Source organism: Pseudorca crassidens, chromosome 15 (genome assembly GCF_039906515.1).
Source record: "Pseudorca crassidens isolate mPseCra1 chromosome 15, mPseCra1.hap1, whole genome shotgun sequence".
NCBI lineage: Eukaryota > Metazoa > Chordata > Mammalia > Artiodactyla > Delphinidae > Pseudorca > Pseudorca crassidens.
In genome coordinates, this window is record NC_090310.1 from 9648844 (window position 1) to 9673226 (window position 24383).

The window sequence follows — 24383 nt, forward strand, 5'->3', positions numbered from 1 at the left end:
GAGTATGTGGAAGTTCCCTGTATCATTCTCTGTTTTACGTACAATTGATATTTTTCATAATTTTTAAACGTGGAAAAAAATAACACCTTGCCAAAAAAGAAAAAGCAATTCCACAAATTAATGCAAAATTCACTGGGAAATTCTAAAGCAAATGCGTACACCCGTTTGCACAGAAAAGGCGACCTGGTGGGAGGGTCCCCTATGCCTGTCTGCACCATCCTCCTCTGTGATTCCTGGCAAGTCCTTTCTGAAGGGCTCAGGGCCCTGGGCTGTTCTGAGAAGCTGATAAATTACAACAAACCCTGCCTCACTCTGTGGGACTGTCCTCTAGGCGTCTAGAAAGATTGAGATTAGCCTGTCCAGTCTATTATCGAAATCACCTTTCTACCTGTAGGACACTAGGGGCGTATACACAGAGACGGGAAGCCAGCTTTCCTTGTGGCCTTGCACTGCCACCTTTCTGCTGACAAAGCTGTACGGTTTTATTACTAAAATGCCAACACGTGCACAGATCAGGCACTGGGCCCTGGAGGGTCTCTGGGGCCTTTCCATGCTGTCGCCCCACCACAAGTCTGAGGCTGAGGGTAAACGCTCCAGGAGCAGGGGAGACGTACTGGAAGGTGACGGCAAGGAAGATGCACTCCAGGGCCATCCAAGGCAGCACTTTTTCCACATCAGAAGGCTATGACTCCTGCCTCTCAGTGACAAGGACTCATAACCCCGCGAATGAGTTCTCTGCTCTAACTGGCCACCGGGGCCATTGTCTTCTGACACAGCCTGGCCAGGAGCCCTGCCATCTGCAGAAGGGAGTTCACACCTTCCGCTATTTTCATATGAGTGTATCCAATTTCCTGAAAAAAAAAAAATCAAATTTAAATCTGGTTAATAAGTGAGGGAAGAAGTTTAGTTTTTAAAATCTGAACATCTAAACGAATGGTTTGCTCAAAGGTGATGCAGTGAACTCAAACTCCAGCTGGAAAATGAACTCTGAGGAGTTCAATTTATTTCCTAAAAGGTTGCTGATATTTCTTTGACAGGTACTGCTAAGAAAATGAAAAAGAAAAAAAAAAGCCAGACTGGGAAAAAACATTTGTAACACACATATCTGACAGAGGACTTGTAACCAGAATATATAAAGAACCCTCAAAACGCAATAATAAGAACACAAACAACCCAATTTTAAAATGGGCAGGGCTTCCCTGGTGGCGCAGTGGCTGAGAGTCTGCCTGCCGATGCAGGGGACACGGGTTCGTGCCCTGGTCCGGGAAGATCCCACATGCCACGGAGCGGCTGGGCCCGTGAGCCATGGCCGCTGAGCCTGCGCGTCCGGAGCCTGTGCTCCACAACGGGAGAGGCCACAACAGCGAGAGGCTTGCGTACCACAAAAAAAAAAAAAAAAAAAAAAGGGTAGACTTAGACACTTCCTCAAAGAAGATCATGGATGTCAAATGAGCCACATGAAAAAGTACTTGACATCATTAGTTATTGGGAGATGCAAATTACAGCCATAATGAGATACTACTATACACCTATTATATGGCTTAAAAAAGACCAACTGAGCATTCCAAGTGCTGACCAGAAGGGGGATTGTCTGGAATGCTCACATACTGCTGATACAAAGGCAAAGTTCTATAGCCACTTCGGAAAAGTTTGGAAGTTTCCTATAAAGTTAACCCTTCGATTACCATTCAACCAAGGAATCTCACTCCTGGGAAGTTACCCAAGAGAAATGAAAACTGGGGTTCATGTTCACACCAGTTCACGTACACAAATGTTTACAGTGGTTCTATTCACTGTCACCAAAATCTGGAAACTCAAGTGTCCTTCAACTGGTGAACAACAGTGGGACGTCCACACAAGGGAACACGACTCAGCAATGAAAAGGAAGGACCCACCGACATAGGCAACAACGTGAACAAATCCAAAATGCATTAAGTGAAGTGAGAGAAGCCAGACGTAAAAGGTTACGTTCTGCTTGATTCCACTTGTATGGCCTTCTGGAAAATTCTGTCCCCCAAATAGAAAAGAGATCAGTGGTTTCCAGGTGCTAGGGGGACAAGCTGACTACAAAGCAGCCCATACAGTTGGGGAGATGACAGAGCTGTCCATAACTTGACTGCAGTGGTGTTTACAAGACTGAATGCTTTTGTCAACAGAATGCACCCAAGAGGCTGAATTTTACTCTATTTAAATTACACCTCAGTTAATCTCACTCAAACAACAAACAAATAAATACCTCTCTCATAAAGAGAGTCATTCCAAGGAACACTAGGTCACTGCCTGGCAGGACTGACTTAAACAAACCCCCAGCCCCCAGGATGACCGGCCACTGACTGAGCATCTTCCAGGCACCTGGTCTGCGAGTAAAACAAAACCTCAGCGTGGCCCACGTTCTTGACGAGAGAAGCATTGCTCTACTCTCACTGACCTTAATAAACTCCAGTTTCAAGTATTCTGCCATTTGGAAGGTTTTACACACTCGAAAAATGTTGCCAATGATGTCTTCTGGGGAATAGCCAAGATGCCACAGGTGAGCAAGGATCTAGACAAAAGAAAACACACGGAGGCCGCGTAACGGTGTGAACAAGGATGCTGGGGGAAGTGAGGTCAAACCCACACCAGTCTCAGGCCCGTCACACAGCTGGGAGCAGACAGGCCATCTGAGACAGCACGAGTGCTTCTAAGAATCGGCCCAACGCAGCGGCCCTGCTGGTGGGCCGCACCCTTTAGGTCATGTGGGGTGATCGATCTTCCCAGCAAGCAGAGAGATAGTATCGCAAATGTTTTAAACCATACTGCAAGACAGTCTGCCACCATACCCTGTAACGTCTTTATCCAAGGCTCTTAAAAAGACTTTTTAATCGTCCCAGTAAGTGCCCCAGAGTGTCTGCTACGCTCTCTGAGCTGCCACTCTTATAAATGAACACCCCCGGGACGATTAGGCCTGAACAAATCCTGACCAGGGCAGAGATGACCGCAGTGGTCTCAGCCTCCTGCCTTCTCAACCCCAGGCCCCAGTTCCAACGCTCACCCCACCCCAACTGCAGGGCCTGGAGTCCTTGGTTCCCTGGGGCAAACGCAGGGGGTGGGGTTAGCCCCGTGTCCATAAATCTGACGGCGTCCTTCAGGCCACGTGCCTGGGTCTCCCTGCCTTGCACGCCAGTTTCACGAGAGGTCGAGCTCTGCCCTAAACCCACTCAGCTTGTAGCTTAGTTTGGTGGCAGCATGGGGAGGGAAACCGGCTGCAATCAGAGCAATGGCCTCAGATCACATCAGTGCCCCCCACGTGGACTTGAGGGTCACCTACACCCCAACGATGCCCACTGGAATCTGCTCATAGGACCAGGCTCTGGGTCCCAGGATGCCCATTCCCAGGCTCTTCAGGAAGATAGAGGGGGACAGCTCCCCTCCACAAAGAGAAAGATGGCTTTTCTCTATAAAGCAAGGAATTGGGCTGTTCTTTCCTCATGTCCTAGGAGGACAAATTCCTCTTGCAGAGAATATAATTCAAGTAGAAAGGCATGACTTTGAATTCCAGGTCTATTACTTTCAAGCAGTGTGATTTAGAGCAACGAGTTTGGCCTCTGAGCCAGTTTTCTCACCTGTAGAGGGTACCCAACTCCCAGCATCAGTTAAGAATGAGATGGAGCAAAGTCCCCAGCACAGGGAGCGCCCTCTCTGCCCGGCTCAAGAAGCGAGAGGTTCCCCCCGCGTCAGGAAAGGGGGAGGAGACCCACCTTGTAGGCCTCATCGATACTGGCACTCACACAGTGCTGGATCATCTCCTTCACCAGCAAGGGGTGGGGCTCGTCACAGACCTGAGCAAACAGAAAAGAGGCCGGTCTGGGGCTGAGGGGGGCCATCCGAGGAGGAGCCCTGGCAGACCCACGTCTGGGTAACCTAGGTACCCACCGTCTTCACTTGCTGTTTACATTGAATTCTCCAGCAAACAGAACAAGGTTTGGGAATGCCTCTCTCACCACCAGAGTCGTCACCAAATAGAGTTCGGTGTCGACCTAGTGCGGTGAGGGAAAGCCTCTGACATCATCATTACAGATTTCTCACACCAGATGAATTCACAAGAGCCAATAAGGAATGTACACGCAAGGGGCAGCTTCAAAGCCACGAGTCACCTGTCTTACATCACTGGGAAGATGACCTGCCCAGTGGACTCTCTGAACCCACTTAAGAACTGGGAGGTCTTTGGGGGCCAATCTCCCACCTGGAAGAGGAACAGGCTTGCCCTGGACAGGGCCCCCAGCCTCAGCGTGATCTCGGGCCTGTTTCCTCAGCCCCAAAATGATGAGAACATCTGCGGGCAGGGATGTGTGAGGACCAAACAGGACACACGTGGAAGCCCTGGGCCTGCCGCAGCAGCGGGGCACGTCCACCACCCACATCACGCCACAGCCGAGCCCCTCCCGCTCTCCGCGGGGGCGAGTCTGTGCCCCTCATCCCAACGCCGCCCGCCCGCCCTCCTCTGCTGGCCCCGGCAGGTGCACGACGCTCTGTCGACCGTGATGCCCACGCCAGCTTTTACCTTGAACACATTCTCACTGTTGATGAAGCCGAATCCCGCGAAAGTGGACTGCAAGTTGTTCAACGCCTGCCGAGGAGCAGAAACAAGGCCAGGGTGATCTTCAGTCTCTGCCCGCCCCATCTCCCCTCTTGGGATCCGAACTTACCCCCCTACTTGCAGGCCTGCTCCCCACTGGCCCGAGGCCCCACCAGTGTATCTGGTCAACGTTCCCCAGTCTGGCTACACTCATCCCCAGGCAGCAGTCGCCCCCCTCTCCCCCCAAACGAGGGGTGCAGCAAGCCCGGGAGGCCGGCGCCCAAGCGGTGGCGCACGCACCTGCCTCATGTCGCCCTGGGCGGTGAAGAGGATGGCTTCCAGGCCGTCGTCCGTGTGCGGCACCTTCTCCTGCTCGATGACGCAAAGCAGCCTGGCAAGAATCTGGGCGTCGGTCAGCTTGGTGTAGCGGAGGACTGCGCACCGGGACTGAATGGGCTCTGCACGGGACAGGAAGAGTCAGGCTCCCCAGCAAAGCACGGCGTGACCCCATCGGTCCTTCAGTTACTCGGAAGCAGCCGCAAGAGCCACGTGGCCCGGCCATGCTGACGCCACAGCCCCTGCCCAGCAGTGCCCAAGAGGGACCCGGCAAACAGGCTCAATTTCAAAATACCAACCAATAGTGGCCTCAGCTAGGACTGCCCAGGCTGACCTTGGCTGGCCAGGGCTTCCAGAAGGGGAAAAGGTCCTCCAGGATAGAGACAGCCACGTGCCACAGCCCACAGGAGAGTCAGTGCGCGCCCAGGTGGCCTCCTGAACCGCCGGGTATGAGGTACGTCTGGGCCCTTCTGGGCAGGTCACGACCCAGCCAGTCTGGGGTGAGAACAGGGCACCTGCGTGGCTTCTTTAAGCTTCCACAGGAGATTCTGAGGCACATGAGAACCACCAGATGGACGAATGCCGGATTCTGGGTGCTATCCCTGACCTTCAGTTCAGACCATGACAACATCATCTCCATGATCTCCACGCCCCGAGTGGGTCTCTGATCCATCCTGCTCTGCTGCCCCACTGGCTTTCCTCAAAATGTGTTGACCCGTCGTCACCTCTGCCTGCCCAGGCAAACCCTTCAACTGCCCACCAAGGTCACGGTACAGACCACCTCTGACCCTCCTACATAAAATCTTCCGCAAACCTCACCGGTCTCTCCTCTCCTAAGCCCGCGTGCCTCCCATGGAAAAATCGACCTGTGCTCTCCTGGCAGCTCTTCCCACCAAGGACGTCCTTTCCCAGCTTCTCCCCACTTAAATCACAACCGTTATTGAAACAGCTCTTCTCCCACCCTCCTCCTCGCAGAGCCGGCCCAGACCACCCCAGACCGAAGTGACCGCCCCTCCTTTGCTCTCACATACACTTTCAAGGAACATGTTCCTGTTCGTTTATTTGCATTAAAGAAACCAGTTACCTCCCCCAGGGATGCAGTGGACGAACACCACGACCAGGCCCCGGCCCCTCAGAGCTTAGGTTTGCCAGGATAGAGGAGTGAGCACCAACAGGGACGTTCCCACACCCTGGGACAGGGCCATGGAAGAGGTTTGTAGGAACGGCTCCAGGAGCCCAGCCGGAGAGCGATCAGCTCCGTGGAGGTGAGTTCTGAGCTGGGCCTTTAGGGACGAGCTTTCCAGGCCGGAAAGGCAAAAGGAACAGCACATTCAGAGGCAAGAGTGATGAAAGGGCACAGGGGCTCTGGGGAGCCGTGAGGCACTGTGCAGCTGCGTCACACAGGGTAGGAGATGAGGCTGTGGGTAATGGGCTCCCGTGTGCTAGGATGGGGGTGGGCGTGGCTGTGTGGGCCATGAGGGACCACTGAAGGGCTCAGTGGGGGAGTGGCAGGGTCAGACCTGTGCTGAGAAGACCCCGGCAGCCAGCTGGTGACTCAGGTGCAGGGAAGCTGCAGGGACACTGCACCAGTGAAGGGGAGAAACTGAGGCCAGACCTAGAGTGAGGGAAGGAGGGGTAGGGGCTCAAGACACTGGGGAGGTGGGATGACCTTGGACCTGATTCTGGTGAGGGGCTGGCTGTGGTGGTGAGCAGAAAAGGGAGGACCTGAGATGGCTCAGGGCTTGCTGGCTTTGGGACACACCCCCTGCCTTGTGTGAGCCCCTGATGGGCAGGGACAGAGCCTCATACAGGTCTGTAGCCTCCACTGTGCCTTGGGTGGAGGAGATGCTGTGCACATAAAACACTGTGTTCAACATCTGTCCAATGGATGAGACGTTTCAAAGAACGGCTTTCCTAAGGGTTCATTTCAATTTGTCTGAAATCAGGAAGATTCACGACAGAACCTTCTTTACATATTTGGCTTAACAGCACAGACAAGAGAAAGACCAATTCGAAACGGGAGTTCTTGGGACTTCCCTTGTGGTCCCGTGGTTAGGACTCCGCACTGCCAATGCGGGGGGCCTGGGTTCGATCCCTGGTCGGGGAACTAGGATCCCACGTGCCACGCGGTGCGGCCAAAAAATAAATAAAATAAAACAAAACAAAACAAAAAAAACACAATGGAATTCTTATCTAAAAGCAATTAATATGCAAACTACACTAGAAGTTTCCTTTCATAGATTTTTCTCTTTGGAGAAGTACCAAAAGCTGCGAATTCAGATACACGTCAGAATAAAGCAGTCCTAGCCTTCCTCCAAGAAAGCAGAGCTCTCCCTTAACTGGTGTAGCTCCAGGAGCTAAGGTGAGGTTGTTACTGACAGTTTCAAAAATCAGCTCTGCAGTGATTTGATCATGAACCATCTCCTCTAAAGCTAAGCAATACATTTCTTTACAGATTTGGTTTACATGGTTCTTATATCCCTTTAGAAATTAAAAAATAATCAGAATGCTACCGATATATACCAGAAAAATTAATTTCATGAAAAGGGAGGGCCAGACCTTTCTCCACCAATAACTGCAGTTTCAAATCACAAAACAGACCCATCCACGTATAGCCCTATGCAAAATGCACTGGGGGGATGGCTTCACAGGCGAAGTCTATCAAACATTTAGAGAAGAGCTAACACCCATCCTTCTCAAACTCTTCCAAAATACAGCAGAGGGAGGAACACTCCCAAACTCATTCTACGAGGCCACCATCACCCTGATACCAAAACCAGACAAAGATGTCACAAAGAAAGAAAACTACGGGCCAATATCACTGATGAACATAGATGCAAAAATCCTCAACAGAATACAAGCAAACAGGGCTTCCCTGGTGGCGCAGTGGTTGAGAATCTGCCTGCCAGTGCAGGGGACACGGGTTCGAGCCCTGGTCTGGGAAGATCCCACATGCCACGGAGCAGCTGGGCCCGTGAGCCACAATTACTGAGCCTGCACCTCTGGAGCCTGTGCTCCACAACAAGAGAGGCCGCGATAGTGAGAGGCCCGCGCACCGCGATAAAGAGTGGCCCCCGCTTGCCACAACTAGAGAGAGCCCTCGCACAGAAACGAGGACCCAACACAGCCATAAATAAATAAATTTAAAAATTCACGACATATGTCAATATTAAAAAAAAAAAAATACGAGCAAACAGAATCCAACAGCACATTAAAAGGACCATACACCATGATCAAGTGGGGTTTATCCCAGGAATGCAAGGATTCTTCAATATACGCAAATCAATCATTGTGATACACCATATCAACAAACCGAAAGAGAAAAACCATATGATAGGGGCTTCCCTGGTGGTGCAGTGGTTGAGAGTCCGCCTGCCGATGCAGGGGACATGGGTTCGTGCCCCGGTCTGGGAAGATCCCACGTGCCGTGTAGCGGCTAGGCCCGTGAGCCATGGCCACTAAGCCTGTGCATCTGGAGCCTGTGCTCCGCAGCGGGAGAGGCCACAACAGGGAGAGGCCCACGTACCGCAAAAGAAAAAAAAAATGATAATCTCAATAGATGAAGAAAAAGCTTCTGACAAAACTCAACACCGATTTATGATCAAAACTCATCATAGAGGGAACCTACCTCAACATAATAAAGGCCATATATGACAAACCCACAGCCAACATCATTCTCAATGGTGAAAAACTGAAACCATTTCCTCTAAGATCAGGAACAAGACAAGGTTGCCCACTCTCACCACTATCATTCTACATAGTTTTGGAAGTTTTATCTACAACAGTCAGAGAGGAAAAAGAAATAAAAGGAATCCAAATTGGAAAAGAAGAAGTAAAATTGTCACTGTTTGCAGATGACAATACTATGCATAGAGAATCCTAAAGATGCTACCAGAAAACTACTAGGGCTAATCAATGAATTTGGTAGAGTAGCAGGATACAAAATTAATGCACAGAAATTGCTTGCATTTCTATACACTAATGATGAAAAATCAGAAAGAGAAATTAAGGAAACACTCCCATTTACCACTGCAACGAAAAGAATAAAATACCTAGGAATAAACCTACCTAGGGAGACAAAAGACCAGTATGCAGAAAACTATAAGACACTGATGAAAGAAATTAATGATAATACAAACAGATGGAAAGATATACCATGTTCTTGGATTGGAAGAATCAACATTGTGAAAACGACTATACTACCCAAAGCAATCTACAGATTCAATGCAATCCCTATCAAACTACCAATGGCATTTTTCACAGAACTAGAACAAAAAATTTCACTATTTGTATGGAAACACAAAAGACCCCAAATAACCAAAGCAATCTTGAGAAAGAAAAATGGAGCTGGAGGAATCAGGCTCCCGGACTCCAGACTATTCTACAAAGCTACAGTAATCAAGACAGTATGGTACTGGCACAAAAACAGAAATATAGATCAATGGAACAGGATAGAAAGCCCAGAGATAAACCCATGCACATATGGTCACCTTATCTTTGATAAAGGAGGCAAGAATATACAATGGAGAAAAGACAGCCTCTTCAGTAAGTGGCACTGGGAAACTGGACAGCTACATGTAAAAGAATGAAATTAGAACACTCCCTAACACCATACACAAAAATAAACTCAAAATGGATTAAAGACCTAAATGTAAGGCCAGACACTATAAAACTCTTAGAGGAAGACATAGGCAGAACACTCTATGGCATAAATCACAGCAAGATCCTTTTTGACCCACCTCCTAGAGAAATGGAAATAAAAACAAAAATAAACAAATGGGACCTAATGAAACTTAAAAGCTTTTGCACAGCAAAGGAAACCATAAACAAGACGAAAAGACAACCCTCAGAATGGGAGAAAATATTTGCAAACGAAGCAACTGACAAAAGATTAATCTCCAAAATATATAAGCAGCTCATGCAGCTCAATATCAAAAAGACAAACAACCCAATCCAAAAATGGGCAGAAGACCTAAATAGACATTTCTCCAAAGAAGATATACAGATTGCCAACAAACACATGAAAGGGTGCTCTACATCACTAATCATTGGAGAAATGCAAATCAAAACTACAATGAGGTATCACCTCACACCGGTCAGAATGGCTATCATCAAAAAATCTACAAACAATAAACGCTGGAGAGGGTGTGGAGAAAAGGGAATCCTCTTGCACTGTTGGTGGGAATGTAAATTGATACAGCCACTACAGAGAACAGTATGGAGGTTCCTAAAAAAACTAAAAATAGAATTATCATATGACCCAGATATCCCACTACTGGACATATACCCTGAGAAAACCATGATTCAAAAAGAGTCATGTACCACAATGTTCACTGCAGCTCTATTTACAATAGCCAGGACACGGAAGCAACCTAAGTGTCCACTGACAGATGAATGGATAAAGATGTGGCACATATATACAATGGAATATTACTCAGCCATAAAAAGGAACGAAATTGAGTTATTTGCAGTGAGATGGATGGACCTAGGGTCTGTCATACAGAGTGAAGTAAGTCAGAAAGAGAAAAACAAATACCGTATGCTAACACATATATATGGAATCTAAAAAAGAAAAAAAAAATGGTTCTGATGAACCTAGGGGCAGGACAGGAATAAAGACGCAGACGTAGAGAATGGACTTGAGGACACGGGGAGGGGGAAGGGTAAGCTGGGACAAAGTGAGAGAGTAGCACTGACATGTATACACTACCAAATGTAAAACAGATAGCTAGTGGGAAGCAGCTGCATAGCACAGGGAGATCAACTCCGTGCTTTGTGACCACCTAGAGGGGTGAGATAGGGAGGGTGGGAGGGAGATGCAAGAGGGAGGGGATATGGGGATATATGTATACATATAGCTGATTCACTTTGTTATACAGCGGAAGCTAACACAACATTGTAAAGCAATTATATACTCCAATAAAGATGTTTTAAAAAAAAAAGATAGCACAGCTACCTTGTTTGATACCACTCAGTTGTTAGTTAGGGGAGCAGGGATTTGATTTGAAATCTGTTTGCTTACAAAGTTCATGTTGTTTCCAGTTAAGCTGCTGATCTGGAAAGTTGAACATTATTTGGTAAAATCTGCACTCTGTAGTTTCCCTACTCTTGCCATTACCTGTAGATAGAATTTTGACTTCTAGGATATTGTTCATTTCACTTTTACAGTAAAATTTATAATAAAAATTTAAATTAAAAAAAAATGCACTGGGAGGTGGGGGCAGTTCTTTAAGTATAACACAGCTCCCGCCCTCCCAGACCTGTCCTACCACTGGTAAGGAGACAAGCAACATACGCGGCCATAAATCAAGACCTTTTAGCACAGTTTCCTCCACTGCACCATGGGTGTCTTGAAGGTAGAGAACGTTTCCTGTTAAACTCTGTCTGCTCTGCACTAGCCTAGTGCCCGACACCTACTAGGAACAGAGTAGATGTTTGTGGAATAGATTCATGACCTGGGGAAGGTCAAGGGCCACGAGCCCACTGGGGCTGGAGACAATGACTTTGGGGGGCATCATGGTTGGTACCACGCTTGTCTGGGTGGAGGAGCCGGACGGCTGAGCTTACACAGGCTGGGGGTTAGCGGGGCGGATGTGAGGCAAGGACAGAGGGACAAGAGAGCTGTGAGAAATAGTCAGAGAGAGAGTGAAAAAAAGCTGGGCTGTGCTCACAGTCTGTATCAGAAAGGGAAGGGTGTGAAACCAGCAGGAAGTTGAGACACTGAGGTGGGAGGGCTCAAAGCAGTGAGGAAGAAGACAGACTGCTGGGAGGGAAGGAGGGAGGGAGGGAGGGGGCTGGAAGGACCAACGCCAGGTCAGGAAGATGAGCGTGTGAGGTTTCACAGGGGAGGCAACTCCTGGTAATGACAAAACCCAGCGTGCAGACACACTGTATGCCAAGTGCTCCAGACACACAGAAAGCGCAAGAGCGCATCTGCACAGGGGCCGTGACCGTGACACTGCGCACAGGATACCAAAACATCACACGCGCCTGTGATGCAAGAGTCAGACAGACCTGGGGCTCCAATCCCAGCTCTTCGGCTTGCCGTGAGACTTTGGGCAAACTATTCGACCTCTCTGAGCTCCATGTTTTTTTCATCTCTAAGGTGGAACTAATAATACCTCCTCATAGAATTATATAAGATTAAATGAGAAAGCAGATTATACAGTGCTCAGCCCACGGCAGGCGATCAAAAGCCCCTTCGCTTCTGCTGCTAAAGAGCCAACGTGAACGGCACGTGGACCCCGAGCCATGCAGAGCTGACCCTCACCTATGATTTTATCCGAAGCGTTACAAGCAAGAGCGAAGCGGGTCGTTTTGGAGTAGATTTCCATCGTTCTCCTCAAGGCTTGCTGGGCTCCATCAGTCATGCTGAGAAGAAAAACACAAGGGGCGGTTTGCAGCTGGGACCCAAGGTCCACGGGACACAAATCCCCTCCTACGGACCCTGGGAAGCCTACACTCCTGATTGGGCATGCTCAGTCTCTCTCTGGGACCCCGTGTGGGTCTCACGCAGACAGGCTGCACATGGACAGAGCAGAGGCCCTGCAGGCAGGCTGCCTGGGCTCACCTCAAAGCTCCTTCATCCACTCCTGTGGGACCTTTAGGCAAATTATCTGAGCCTCAATGTCATCGCCTATAAGGAGATAATGCTACTGCCCACCTCAGAGGGTTGTTATGACAGTTAAATAAAACAATAACATGTAAAGTGTGTAGCAGAGCACCTAGCATAATGCAGATGCTTACAGATACGTGCTGGATAAACGTTAGCGGCTATTACTGCTGTAAATAATGTTACAGTAAAATGGTTAAGGTGTATCCCCACTATGGAACAAAATGGAACAGAATACAGCAATTAAAACCTATGTTCAGGGCTTCCCTGGTGGCGCAATGGTTGAGAGTCCGCCTGCCGATGCAGGGGACGGGGGTTCGTGCCCTGGTCCAGGAAGATCCCACATGCCGCGGAGCGGCTGGGCCCGTGAGCCATAGCCACTGGGCCTGCACGTGCGGAGCCTGTGCTCGGCAACGGGAGAGGGCACAGCGGTAAGAGGCCCGCGTACCGCAAAAAAAAAAAAAAAACCTATGTTCACAACAAGATTACAATAACATGGAACTCTGCTTTTCGCGTTAAAACGCAAAACCAGGATACAAAAATTATAATTATTATCATCTCAACTATGTAAAAATGCCCAGTGTAGAAAAACAGGAGATAAAATAAAGCAAGAAATTACCCATATCTTTAAAAGTTTCTTCAAAGAACATGAATTACTGTTATTTTTCTAAATGGCACCTAACATTTTCTCATTTATGCTGATAATGATCGCACAATGTTGTGAATGTACTAAATGCCGCTGAATGGTACACTTGAAAATGGCTGAAATGGTAAATTTTCTGTTAGATATATTTCACCACAATTTAAAAAAATCATTTAAATTATGCATGTAAGTGATGCTGGAACAAACACCTTAACTGTCTTCGACAAATGTTTGTAAATGACTTAATTAAGATCAGGTTTAGGGCTCAAGCCTCTATTAAATCTCTTTTGAAGATGTGATAAGCAAATCTGTCACAGAAGTGCCAAGGTGAGAGCTCTTCCTCCTGATTTAATCCAGCCGATAAAAGACTCAGAGATCAAGGTAAAAAATTCCTGGCAAAGCACTCTACCTGTCTGCTTCATCCAGGATGATGATCTTGTGTCGCCCTTTGGGAAGGGTGACTTTCTGTTGGGCAAACATTTTGATTTTGTTCCTCACAACGTCAATGCCCCTGAAACAATGAGCCACAATATTATTGTCACCTTCTGAGACCAATTCACTCACCTTCACGGGGACTTTTAACCCTCAGGACACCATCATGGGCCCAACTTTAGTTATTAAAGTTATTATTATTTAGTTATTATTTTTGGGCAATCTAACTATTTATAAGGATTGTCATTCATTACTTTTATTCCTTCTTGGAGGTCTTCAGAAGAACAAAGGAAAAAATTTACTTACTTTTTAAAAACAGAATGAAACTCATTTTATCTTGCAATTATCATATGGGTCCATTGGATTCTTTATAATCTAAGATACATTTTGGGGGTCTCAGTAATCTTATGCTTCCTGTATCTTAAAATGTTTGCTACTTCATCATCCTAGTACTTATTTCATCATTACTCATCAATTATTCCCAACTATGCTAAAAAAGACTAAAATAATAAAATGAAAGTGATGGAAATGCTTAGAAGATCGATGCAATATTCGGAAAAACTGTTACTACTGCCTCATCCTTCCGTTTTTTATTATTTTGTGAGGTACTACATTATCTTTCTGGAAGATACAAAAGTAGTTCAGATACACCATCTGAAAGCTTTCATTGACCACAGCCAAAAATTCAAAATTTTTCATTTTCTACCCATAATGTCACAGAGAAAAGAAATGACAGCGGAAGATGTTTCATCATTATAAGACAAGTCAGAAAATGAAGTAGAGAGACAGCAGGATTCTAGACTCTGATGATGCTGATGGTGAAATAGATCACATAAACAAAATTTTAGACTACGAGTCTTCAGATGCCAAAATCCTCCATGAATTTTCTCAAACTTAAGAATCAAGGCGTGAACATATTTCTAAGGACAAAAACTAAACATATTTTCACCCAGTTAGTCACTCAACAGGAAGGACTTAGCTCTCCAATGTCTTGTGACAAGAACTTGGACCATCCTGTTTTGCTAAAAGAACATGTGACAGGACTTCCGTGGTGGCGCAATGGTTAAGAATCTGCCTGCCAATGCAGGGGACACGGGTTCGAGCTTTGGTCTGGGAAGATCCCACATGTCGTGGAGCAACTAAGCCCTCAAGCCACAACTACTGAGCCTGCATGCCACAACTACTGAAGCCCATGAGCCTAGAGCCCGTGCTCCATAAGAGAAGCCACTGCAATGAGAAGCCCGAGTGCCACAATGAAGAGTAGCCCCCGCTCGCTGCAACTAGAGAAAGCCTGAGAGCAGCAACAAAGACCCAACACAGCCAATAAATAAATAACTGTATTAAAAAAAAAAAAGAACATGTGACCATATTCGTTCATCTTTGATATTCGAACACCCACATTTACTGGGTACAGTTTGTAAGTGATCAAAAGCTGAAGGCAGGTGTGTATAATAAGGTTCCTGGAAGGAAACAGATGATAAAGGAACCAAAAAAAGCCATTGTATGGATCCCTCTAATAAATCTGAAATTGAAAATATTTGCAATCATGGGCCATCCTCTCTTCAACACAGTTAAGAGCCACCAACATTTTCTGCTGGTATCTGCCATCTGGAATCGGCGTTTACAAAACGGCTCAACTGCAGGCGTGTTCATGGCATCCGACGAGCTGTTAGTTGCATTCAAACAACAGAGCCCGTTTCAGGTCTGTATACATCATCAAAACCAGGAAGACGTTGCAGAGTAGAGAACCACGGCAGACTTTGCAGACATTTTATTCAACAGGTCCTCATTTTATAATCCTCTACTATCCCGTGTCTAAAAAGTAAACTGGGGGGCGGCTTCCCTGGTGGCGCAGTGGTTGAGAGTCCGCCTGCCGATGCAGGGGACACGGGTTTGTGCCCCGGTCCGGGAGGATCCCACATGCCGCGGAGCGGCTGGGCCCGTGAGCCATGGCTGCTGACCCTGCGCGTCCGGAGCCTGCGCGTCCGGAGCCTGTGCTCCGCAACGCGAGAGGCCACAGCAGCGAGAGGCCCGCGTACCGCAAAAAAAAAAAAAAAAAAAAAAAAAAAGTAAACTGGGGGAGTTCCCTGGCAGTCCAGTGGTTAGGACTCGGCTCTCTCACTGCCATGGGAGGGGGTTCAATCCCTGGTCGGGGAACTAAGATCCCACAAGCCACGCTGTGCAGCCGAAAATAAATAAATAAATTAATTAATTAATAAAAGCAAAAAGGTTAAGATGGTAAATTTAATGTTAAAAAAAAAAAGTAGTAGGGACTTCCTTCGTGGCGCAGTGGTTAAGAATCCGCCTGCCAAGGCAGGGGACACAGGTTCGATCCCTGGTCCGGGAAGATCCCACGTGCTGCGGAGCAACTAAGCCCGTGTGCCACAACTACTGAGCCTGCGCTCTAGAGCCCATGCTCTGCAACAAGAGAAACCACCGCAGTGAGAAGCCTGTGCACCTCAACGAAGAGTAGCCTCCGCTCGATGTGACTAGAGAAAGCTAGCGTGTAGCAATGAAGATCCAACGCAGCCAAAAATAAATTAAAAAAAAAAAAGTAAACTAGCAGCCCACCTCCATTAGGATGGTTACTAACAACAACAGAAAATAACAAGTGTTGGTGAGGATGTGAAGAAAAGGGAGCCCTTGTGTTCTGTCGATGGGAATGTAAAATGGTGCAGCCACTATGGAAAACAGTACGGCGGTCCCTCAAAAATTGAAACATAGAATTACCAAATAATCCAGTGATTCCATTTCTGAGTCTATATCTGAAAGAATTGAAAGCGGGGTCTCAAAGAGATATTTGTGCACTCCTGCTCATAGCAGTATTATTCACAGTTCATAATGTTCAAAAGATAAAAGCAACGCAAGTGTCCATTGTCAGCTGAATGGATAAACAAAACATAGTGGTATATACCACTCAGCCTGAAAAAGGAGGGACATTCTGACACGTGCTACAACATGGAGGCACCTGAAATATGCATGAAATAAGCCAGTCACAAAAGCACAAATGCTGTATGATTCTACTTGTGTGCGGTTCCTAGAATAGTCAATTCATAGAGACAGAAAGTCACATGGTGGGTGCCAAGGGCTAGGGGAGGGGAATGGGGAGTTGTTGTTTAATGGGTGCAGAGTTTCCGTTTGGGAAGAAGAAAACAGTTCTGCAGATCTGTTGCACAATAATGTGAATGTACCCAACACCACTGAACTGTACACTTAAAGACGGTTAAGATGGTAAATTTTTTTTTAATAAATTTATTTATTTTATTTATTTATTTTTGGTTGTGTTGGGTCTTCATCACCGCGCACGGGCTTTCTCTAGTTGCAACGAACGGGGGCTACTCTTCGTTGCGGCAGGCAGGCTTCTCATTGCGGTGGCTTCTCTTGTTGCAGAGCACGGGCTCTAGGCATGCGGGCTCAGTAGTTGTGGCTCGCGGGCTCTAGAGTGCGGACTCAGTAGTTGTGGCACACGGGCTTAGTTGCTCTGCGGCATGTGGGATCCTCCCGGACCAGGGCTTGAACCCGTGTCCCCTGCGTTGGCAGGCGGATCCTTAGCCACTGCGCCGCCAGGGAAGTCCCAAGATGGTAAATTTTATGCGATGTGCATTTCAGCACAATTAAAAGTAATTTTTAAACTCTCCATTAAAAAAAAAAAACTAAACCAATAAGTCAAGTGCTTATGATGCCACATCAACAAGCCAGCAATCCCCATTCTCTTTCATTGGAAAGATTAAAGGAAAACACAAAGCCAGGAAAACAAGCTCTATAAGTGCTACAGAGACCTGAAAAATGTTGTTTCTATAACAGCTCAAAATGTAAAACACTTGCCACCCTTCAGGCCTAACTCCCAGGTGTACCTGTCATTTGAGGCATTGAGCTCCAAAACGGCATCCTTGAAGGCCGGGCCCAGCAGGGCTCGTGCCAAACACAGGATGCTGGTAGTTTTGCCGGTTCCTGGGGGGCCCTAGGAATGAGATCTCCAGTAAGTGCTTCAAGCCAACAGAATGAACGTAATGAGAACTCCCGATTTACTGCTCACCACTCTTTGCGCTCAGCCCCCGCCTAGAGCCCTCCCAACCCATAGCACACACCAGATCAATACAGCAACCAACCCGCAGACCTGACCAGTGGGAGGTGGGAATGGTATGGGCTCTGGTGGTCATGGGCTTCTCTGAGGAGGAAGCTCTGTACATGAGAAAGCGCTTAAGAGGGGGCGAAAACGAGCCTCCAAGATGTCCGACAGGGCCAGGACCCAGTACTCACAGCAATGATGATATTGGGCACATTCCCTTCTCTTGAAAAGACCTGAAGGAAGAAATGCTCGTTAAAACTGGTTCATCTGCAAACTTGAGGAGCCAGGTCTCCCCAACCACACAGGCCCGTGTAGCAAACATGGCTACAAACTGTTCCACGTGGATGCCCCGTGGACATCAACACACTCTAAACTGAATTCAACACTTTCCCCTATAAACCTGAGGTCCCCCCATGTTTCCCCTTCCGTGGACTGTCAACGGCATCAACCCTCCCGCCCACACCAGGAACCTGGAGGTCACCGTCATCCCTGATTGGCCTTCTCCCTCACCCCATGCAGCCCCTCAATGACAAAGGCTGGGCCCCTCTTTCTCCTTTATCTGGAGACCACTTGCTTCTCTTCAGCCCACTGCCACTTTCTTAGCCCATGACCTCTTTTTAAAAAATTATTATTCTTTTACATTTTTATTGGAGTCTAGCTGATTTACAATGTTGTGTTAGTTTCAGGTGTCCAGCAAAGTGAATCAGTTATACATGTACATATAGCCACTCTTTTTTAGATTCTTCTTAGCCCATTACCTCTTGCCTGCATTGCTTTCAACAGGCCATTGGCTGGTCTCCTTGCATCTAATCTTGCCCCACTCCAATCCACTTCCCATACGGTAACATAACCAATTTTCTAAAATACACATCTCTGAAAACACTCTTACCTGACTGGAACTCTTGGATGACTCAAACCCTTAAACCTGGTTCACGAGGCCCTGCCCACCTCACCAGCTCACCCCTCCCACCCCTCCCACCCCCCAGTACATGTGCTCTACAGCCTCGTTACTTGGTAGGCTCCACAGACCAGCAGCATCGGCATCTCCTGGGAGCTTGTCAGAAATGCAGACTCTCTGACCCCACTCCAGAACTACCAGATCCGAACCTGCATTTTGACAGCATCCCCAGGCGATTCGTATGCCATCCATGTCGGGAAAGCACTACTCTGTATTCCACTCAGACGGCATTCCCCACCCCCCACCCCCCACCCCCGCCATAGAATAAACCATGCTCTCTCTCACCTCCGGGCCTTTGCACATGCTGTTCCTGCTGCCTCCCCTCTCTCCACCCCTGACCCCCCAAGTCTGGCTGACTCCCACTCACTTAGCTTTGGTGTCACTTTTTCCATTTGGGAATTAGGACTCTGTAAACAGGTTAACTCTTCCCTGAACTAACCCACATGCCCCCACAGCCCCTGTACGTCCCCTGGCAGAGTGCTTATCACATGGCCTGATGACTTTAATGCTGCCCCAGTTCGACTGTAACTCCCACGCAGAGCTGGGCTCAGGTCTACTCTGTTCACCATTATATCAACCATTCCTAAAACCGCACCATAACTAGCCCAGAGAAGATATTCAAATATTTGCCAAACGAATAAGTCTGTAAAATAAATAAATACCCTGGTAGCTATTGAAGTCTAAGCCCCAGTTACTACAGAGACCGCCTCTGTCATGTCTCAGATAGCTGGGCTTCTAGATTCTGCCTAAAGACCTCTAGGGCTGGGAATTCAAAGCTTCCTCTACTGCTGACTGTTTCTGCTTGCTCCCGGTTTGTGTCATCCTGAAGTCGGTTGCCTTGTCACTTAGTTGCTTTAGGCAGGGCTTAGCAATTATGATGGAGAGGAAGGTGGGGGGAGTGGGGGTAGTCCACCCCAGACCCGTTTTTATAAGCTCCCTAGCTAAGAATGGTTTTCACATTTTTAAAGGGTTGTTTAAAAAATAAACAAAGGGACTTCCCCTGGGGGTCCAGTGGTTAAGACTGCGCTTCCACTGCAGGGGGCGCGGGTTCAATCCCTGGTCGGGGAACTAAGATCCCATGAGCTGCAAACGCGGCACGGCCAAAAAAAAATACAGAGAATATGTGACAAAGACTTTATATGGTTTGCAAAGCCTAAAATATCTATTCAGCGGCTTTTGCAGACAAAGTTTGCCACCTCTGCTCTTGAAGAATACAAAACAAGTCTGATAAGCCCTCTCCAATGAGCCAGTCCTTCAAACATCTGAAGTTACCCACCCTGTCCTCTAGATTCCTCTCCAAACTGAATGTCTCCCATTCCCTTAATTCTTCTGGATTTGTGGCCAGCCCCCAGCTCACTACCTTGGCTGTCTTCCTCCAAATGCCTTGAGCTTATCAAAGTCACAATAATGAGATGTAAGATCCTCTTTTAAAAACTCACCTCCAGCCTGCTCACTGTGTCTTCATTCCCGACAATTTCATTCAGCTTTACTGGTCTATATTTTTCAACCCTGTTTTTAAGAAAATGCATAAAGATGTTGACACGGCTATTTTCACGCTACCCAAAAGAAAGCACTGAAGGGCAATTCTGGGAGCTTTGTCAGAAGATGATATACATTCAATAAAAATACATCAAATGGTTGCAGGTTTTAAATTTAAAGAGATGCCCGAGTGCCATTTGAAAAGTCAATTGCATGAGAATTGTGCACCAAAGACTTCAAACCCGCCACAGCAGAGAAACACCTGCTGGTGCTGGAGAAGGGCCAGAGCAGGCCATCTGGAGAAATGTGACACTGTGTGGCCACACAGTCTGCCCATCACAACAGAAGTCCAGCGCACGCAGCACTGACACCATTTGCTCTGACAGACATGGATGCAACTGGGCCCCTTCTCATCCTTTAACTGCCAGTGTCTGCAGACTTGTGCCAGGTGCCCAGCACGGCTGACTAGACAGAAACCGCAGGCCTATCCTGTGATCCTATTAGGCTGTGTGGACTGGACAGCCTAGTGGCCTTTTCAGACCAATACTTCTTCTACTAAGCAAGCTATGCTATGAGAGAAAGTGACTTTCTCTGGCTCTGAGAATAGAAGTGGAAGTAGATTTGCAATGATTTGACCATCAGGACTTCCTCTGCCTTTATGATAGTCCCTGATTTACTCCTAGCTTGTATTCCCTCCAGGTACTGGTTTTGCACCAGAAGGAGCTGCATGCAAAGCTTTTTCGCCACATACTGCAGAAAACAGAGACAGCTCTCTTCCAAGGTCCGCAGATGGAGCATGCTTGTTCCTCCTCATTTATTCTTCATGCTCAGCCCCCTCCAGGTGCCAAGCGATGTGTAAGGAGCTAGCACACTCAACGGGAAGAAGGTAGCAGGTGCAGACATGAGCAAAACATAGTTCTTGCTCTCAAGGGCTTTCCCACTAGCGGGGAGACACAGCTTGGCAAATCCCACTACAATGCTAAACTGCTTATGAAAACCACGGGCTGTGGAAGCCCAGAGGAGGGAGGAATCGCCACCTGGGAATGTTTGGAGCTGAAATCTCAGCTAGATTTTGTTCTGTTTTAATAAATTTATTTTATTTCTTTATTTTTGGCTGCATTGGGTCTTCGTTGCACGGGCTTTCTCTAGTCGCGGTAAGCGGGGGCTACTCTTCGTTGTGGTCCATGGGCTTCTCATTTGCGGTGGCTTCTCTTGTTGCAGAGCATGGGCTCTAGGCGCCAGGACTTCAGTAGTTGTGGCACACGGCCTCAGTAGTTGTGGCTCGCAAGCCCTAGAGCGCAGCCTCAGTAGTTGTGGCGCACGGGATTAGTTGCTCCGCGGCATGTGGGTTCTTCCTGGACCACGGCTCGAACCCGTGTCCCCCGTATTGGCAGGCAGGTTCTTAACCACTGAGCCACCAGGGAAGTCCCTCTTAGCTAGACTTTGAACAAGGCAAACATACTCCTCCTTCAGGACCTTCATAGCTGCTCCCTGACTGAAAGCTCTCTCTGCCTCCATGGCCACATGGCTTCTTCCCTGAATTCAGGTCTTTACTCAAATATCATCTCATCAGAGGCCTTCCCTGACCACCATAGCAATTTACTCCACAGAAGCTGTCACCATCAAATATATTATATGTCTACTTGTTCATTTTTTACTTTGTCTTTCTCTATCAAATGTAAGCTCTGTGACAACAGCATTTGTTTTGCACACTGAAGTATCTTAAGCATCTAAAATAGGGTCGTGTGTGAAAATTATAATGCAAACCACATATGTAATCTTAAACTTTCTCATAGTCACATTTAAAAAGGTAAAAAGAAAATGGGTGAAGTTATTTTACTAATATGATTTAGAGAACCTAATATAGTCAAAATATTATCATTTTCAACATGTAATCAATATAAAAATTACTGAGTTTTTTTAAAACTAAGTCCTTGAAATACGGCGTGTATTGTACACTTACAAGCCCATCTCAATTCGGACTAGCATCAGACTCATGTGGCTAGTGGCGGGGGGGCTGGATAGCGCAGCGTAGATATTCCAGTAAGCTATACTGCCCATCATTTAGGTATCTGGTCTCGCCAAGAAGAGGGGTGGGCTGGAGGGATGGGAATACGCAGCGGACAGGGAGGAAACCATTCCCACGCCCAGTGGAGAGTTCCGAGAGGTGCGCACAGGGAGTGGAAACCGTGTGGAGAGCCTGCCCTACACCTGCGCCTGTTGGCAGGTGACTTCCCAAGTCACCTTTCCTCCCAGCTGCCCAGGATGTTGCTATTTAAAGTGAGCAAGCCACGGAAAACAGGCAGGGGCCTTCACATCATCCCGATTCCGGATCTGCGTCCGACACTTCCCGCCGAGCGACCATCAGAGTCGCGGCTGGCACAGCGCCTGGTGCACAGTGCGTGGTCGCAGCGGGCGGCTATTATCACAACTAGCATTGTTCTGACCAAGACCCCGCTTCCAGAGTTCAGACTGGTCACTCTCCAACCCAGGTGGGCTTAGCGACCCACATCCCTTGCCTTCTTCAAATAATAATCTACTGGACACCACCCCGGGGCCTCCTGCTCCGCTCAAGTGACCCCCAAATGAGCTCCCGCCCCTGGTTACCCCGGGACACACGGCCCGCCACTCGCCCACCCACATGTCCAGAGAACCCATCGTTGATGGCCTGGATCCTCACCACGGCAGCTCGTACTGGCCGGCACTGCCGGGGGCCTTGCTGGGGGCCGGGTCAGGGTCCTGGGCCCCGCACTCGCCACTGCCACCGCCACTCTCCTGCGTCTCCATTCTCCCGCCGCCTCTTCCCGCCTCCAGAGACCTCACCCCATGACGCCATCACGCAGGCACCGCCCCTTGCTTGCGAGGGACTCTGGGCGCGAGCGGAAGCCTTCTGCCCGCCCCTTTCTGCGCCTGCGCAGAGGGCACAGGCCTGGCGGGGGAGCTAGTTGCTATTGACGGCAGTTGCTATGGGAGACCTGGTGTACGGTCTGGGTAGTGAGTGGAAGGCGAGACCGGACCGCGTCGCCTTCCGAGAAGGCTGGTCGCTCCAATAAGAGACGTTCGTTGGTTTTCGTCTTTGTGAGATTTGTCGGGGAGGCCCTCTCTGTGCGGCCCGTGGGGAACCGCTGCACGGAGGTGGGGCCGTACGCCGACAGGCCTGGCAGGGTAGGAGCATCCTGCCCGGTGCAGGGAGAAGCCGGAGCCTGTGGACATTCCGCCCAAACGCAGGACCTGACGGTGGACACAGACAGGGACTGATGTCCAGCGGTCCTGGACGGCGGACGGCCGGAGCCGACGTCTGGGACCTGCCCTTGCCCACTTTTCTCGATTGCTCAGAATGTCCCCATGCGGAACACTAGCTCCCATTGGGCGGGCTCCTGCACCCTGGAATTTGACGTTTATTATCAGGAAATTCTCATAATGCTACAAAATGGGAATTACTCTCATTTTGCAGAGGAGGAACTGCCCCTCTGTAAAATATGAATCAGTTTCATTCCAGAAAAATAGATACTGCATATTCACAAGTGCTTTGAGTATTCTTTTGGGCTGGTTTTCTACCTGTTGAACTAATCTTTCCTCCCATTGCCTAGATAACATAATAATAACAACTAATAAAAATAACGAATGGTGACTATATTTACTATGCTCTACTATGCACTAGACCCGAGGTGGATACTCACATTACCCTCGTTTTACAGATGAAGAAACAGGCTTGAGAATGACTAATTTGTCCAGTGTCATTTGGGTTGTAAGTGGTGGAGCCAACCCACCATGTTGCCAAAACAGTTCATATAAAATTCTGTTTTATTGCACATACCGTATCGCATCATAATTTCGGGATGAAATCTGACTTTAATGGTTAGGATTCTGTGATTTCACTGCCGAGGACCCAGGTTCAATCCCTGGTCAGGGAACTAAGATCTTGCAAGCTGCCAAAAAAAAAAAAGTCTGAATTGAAGGCAAGGATTGGGACCTCTTCATCTCTACCCTGTTGCTTAGCACAAGGCCTGGTGCTCTGTAAGTGTTCAATATGAGTATCTTTAATGAACAGTAGGGATCCATGTTTCCAGACCAGCTTGGGTCAGCTGTGAGGAACTGGGTTGCTTTCATCGGAGAACTGACGAAAGCCCCATGAATGTTTTCCTTTCATCATCAGTTAAAATATGTATATATTACAGGGAGAAGACTTCTCTTCTAGGCAGTTGATTGGTCTTTCAAATAAATATGTGCTCCAGAATATATACTGCAAGTAATTGTTTGTTTTCTCTTTTTATCCTTATTTTTCAATTTTCTTTCCCT

The 24383-nt window shown here is 47.9% G+C and overlaps 1 protein-coding gene across 2 annotated transcripts; it reads right to left on the reverse strand.

The window, feature by feature from the left end:
• Positions 1–431: 431 nt before the first annotated feature.
• On the reverse strand, positions 432–22922 carry RFC2 (replication factor C subunit 2). Of its 2 annotated transcripts, XM_067705924.1 has the most exons (11): positions 22765–22922; positions 20045–20114; positions 17839–17880; positions 17433–17539; positions 13556–13657; positions 12162–12262; positions 4856–5013; positions 4541–4606; positions 3738–3818; positions 2429–2542; positions 432–851 (listed from the first exon to the last, which is right to left on the reverse strand). In XM_067705924.1, exons 1-11 carry the CDS (start codon positions 22869–22871, stop codon positions 741–743), a joined length of 1059 nt encoding a protein of 352 aa, XP_067562025.1. In that variant the 5' UTR covers positions 22872–22922; the 3' UTR covers positions 432–740. The 2 variants fall into 2 exon arrangements, with proteins under 2 accessions (XP_067562025.1, XP_067562026.1); XM_067705925.1 differs by lacking the exon at positions 13556–13657.
• Positions 22923–24383: the final 1461 nt, after the last annotated feature.

Coding starts and splice junctions, on each gene's coding strand:
- RFC2 (XM_067705924.1), bottom strand. CDS start 22,871: ATGGAGACGCAGGAGAGTGGCGGTGGCAGTGGCGAGTGCGGGGCCCAG. Junction 20,115..22,764: donor GGCCAGTACGAGCTGCCGTG/GTGAGGATCCAG, acceptor TCTTAAAAACAG/GGTTGAAAAATATAGACCAG. Junction 5,014..12,161: donor CGCTTCGGATAAAATCATAG/GTGAGGGTCAGC, acceptor TGTCCCGTGCAG/AGCCCATTCAGTCCCGGTGC.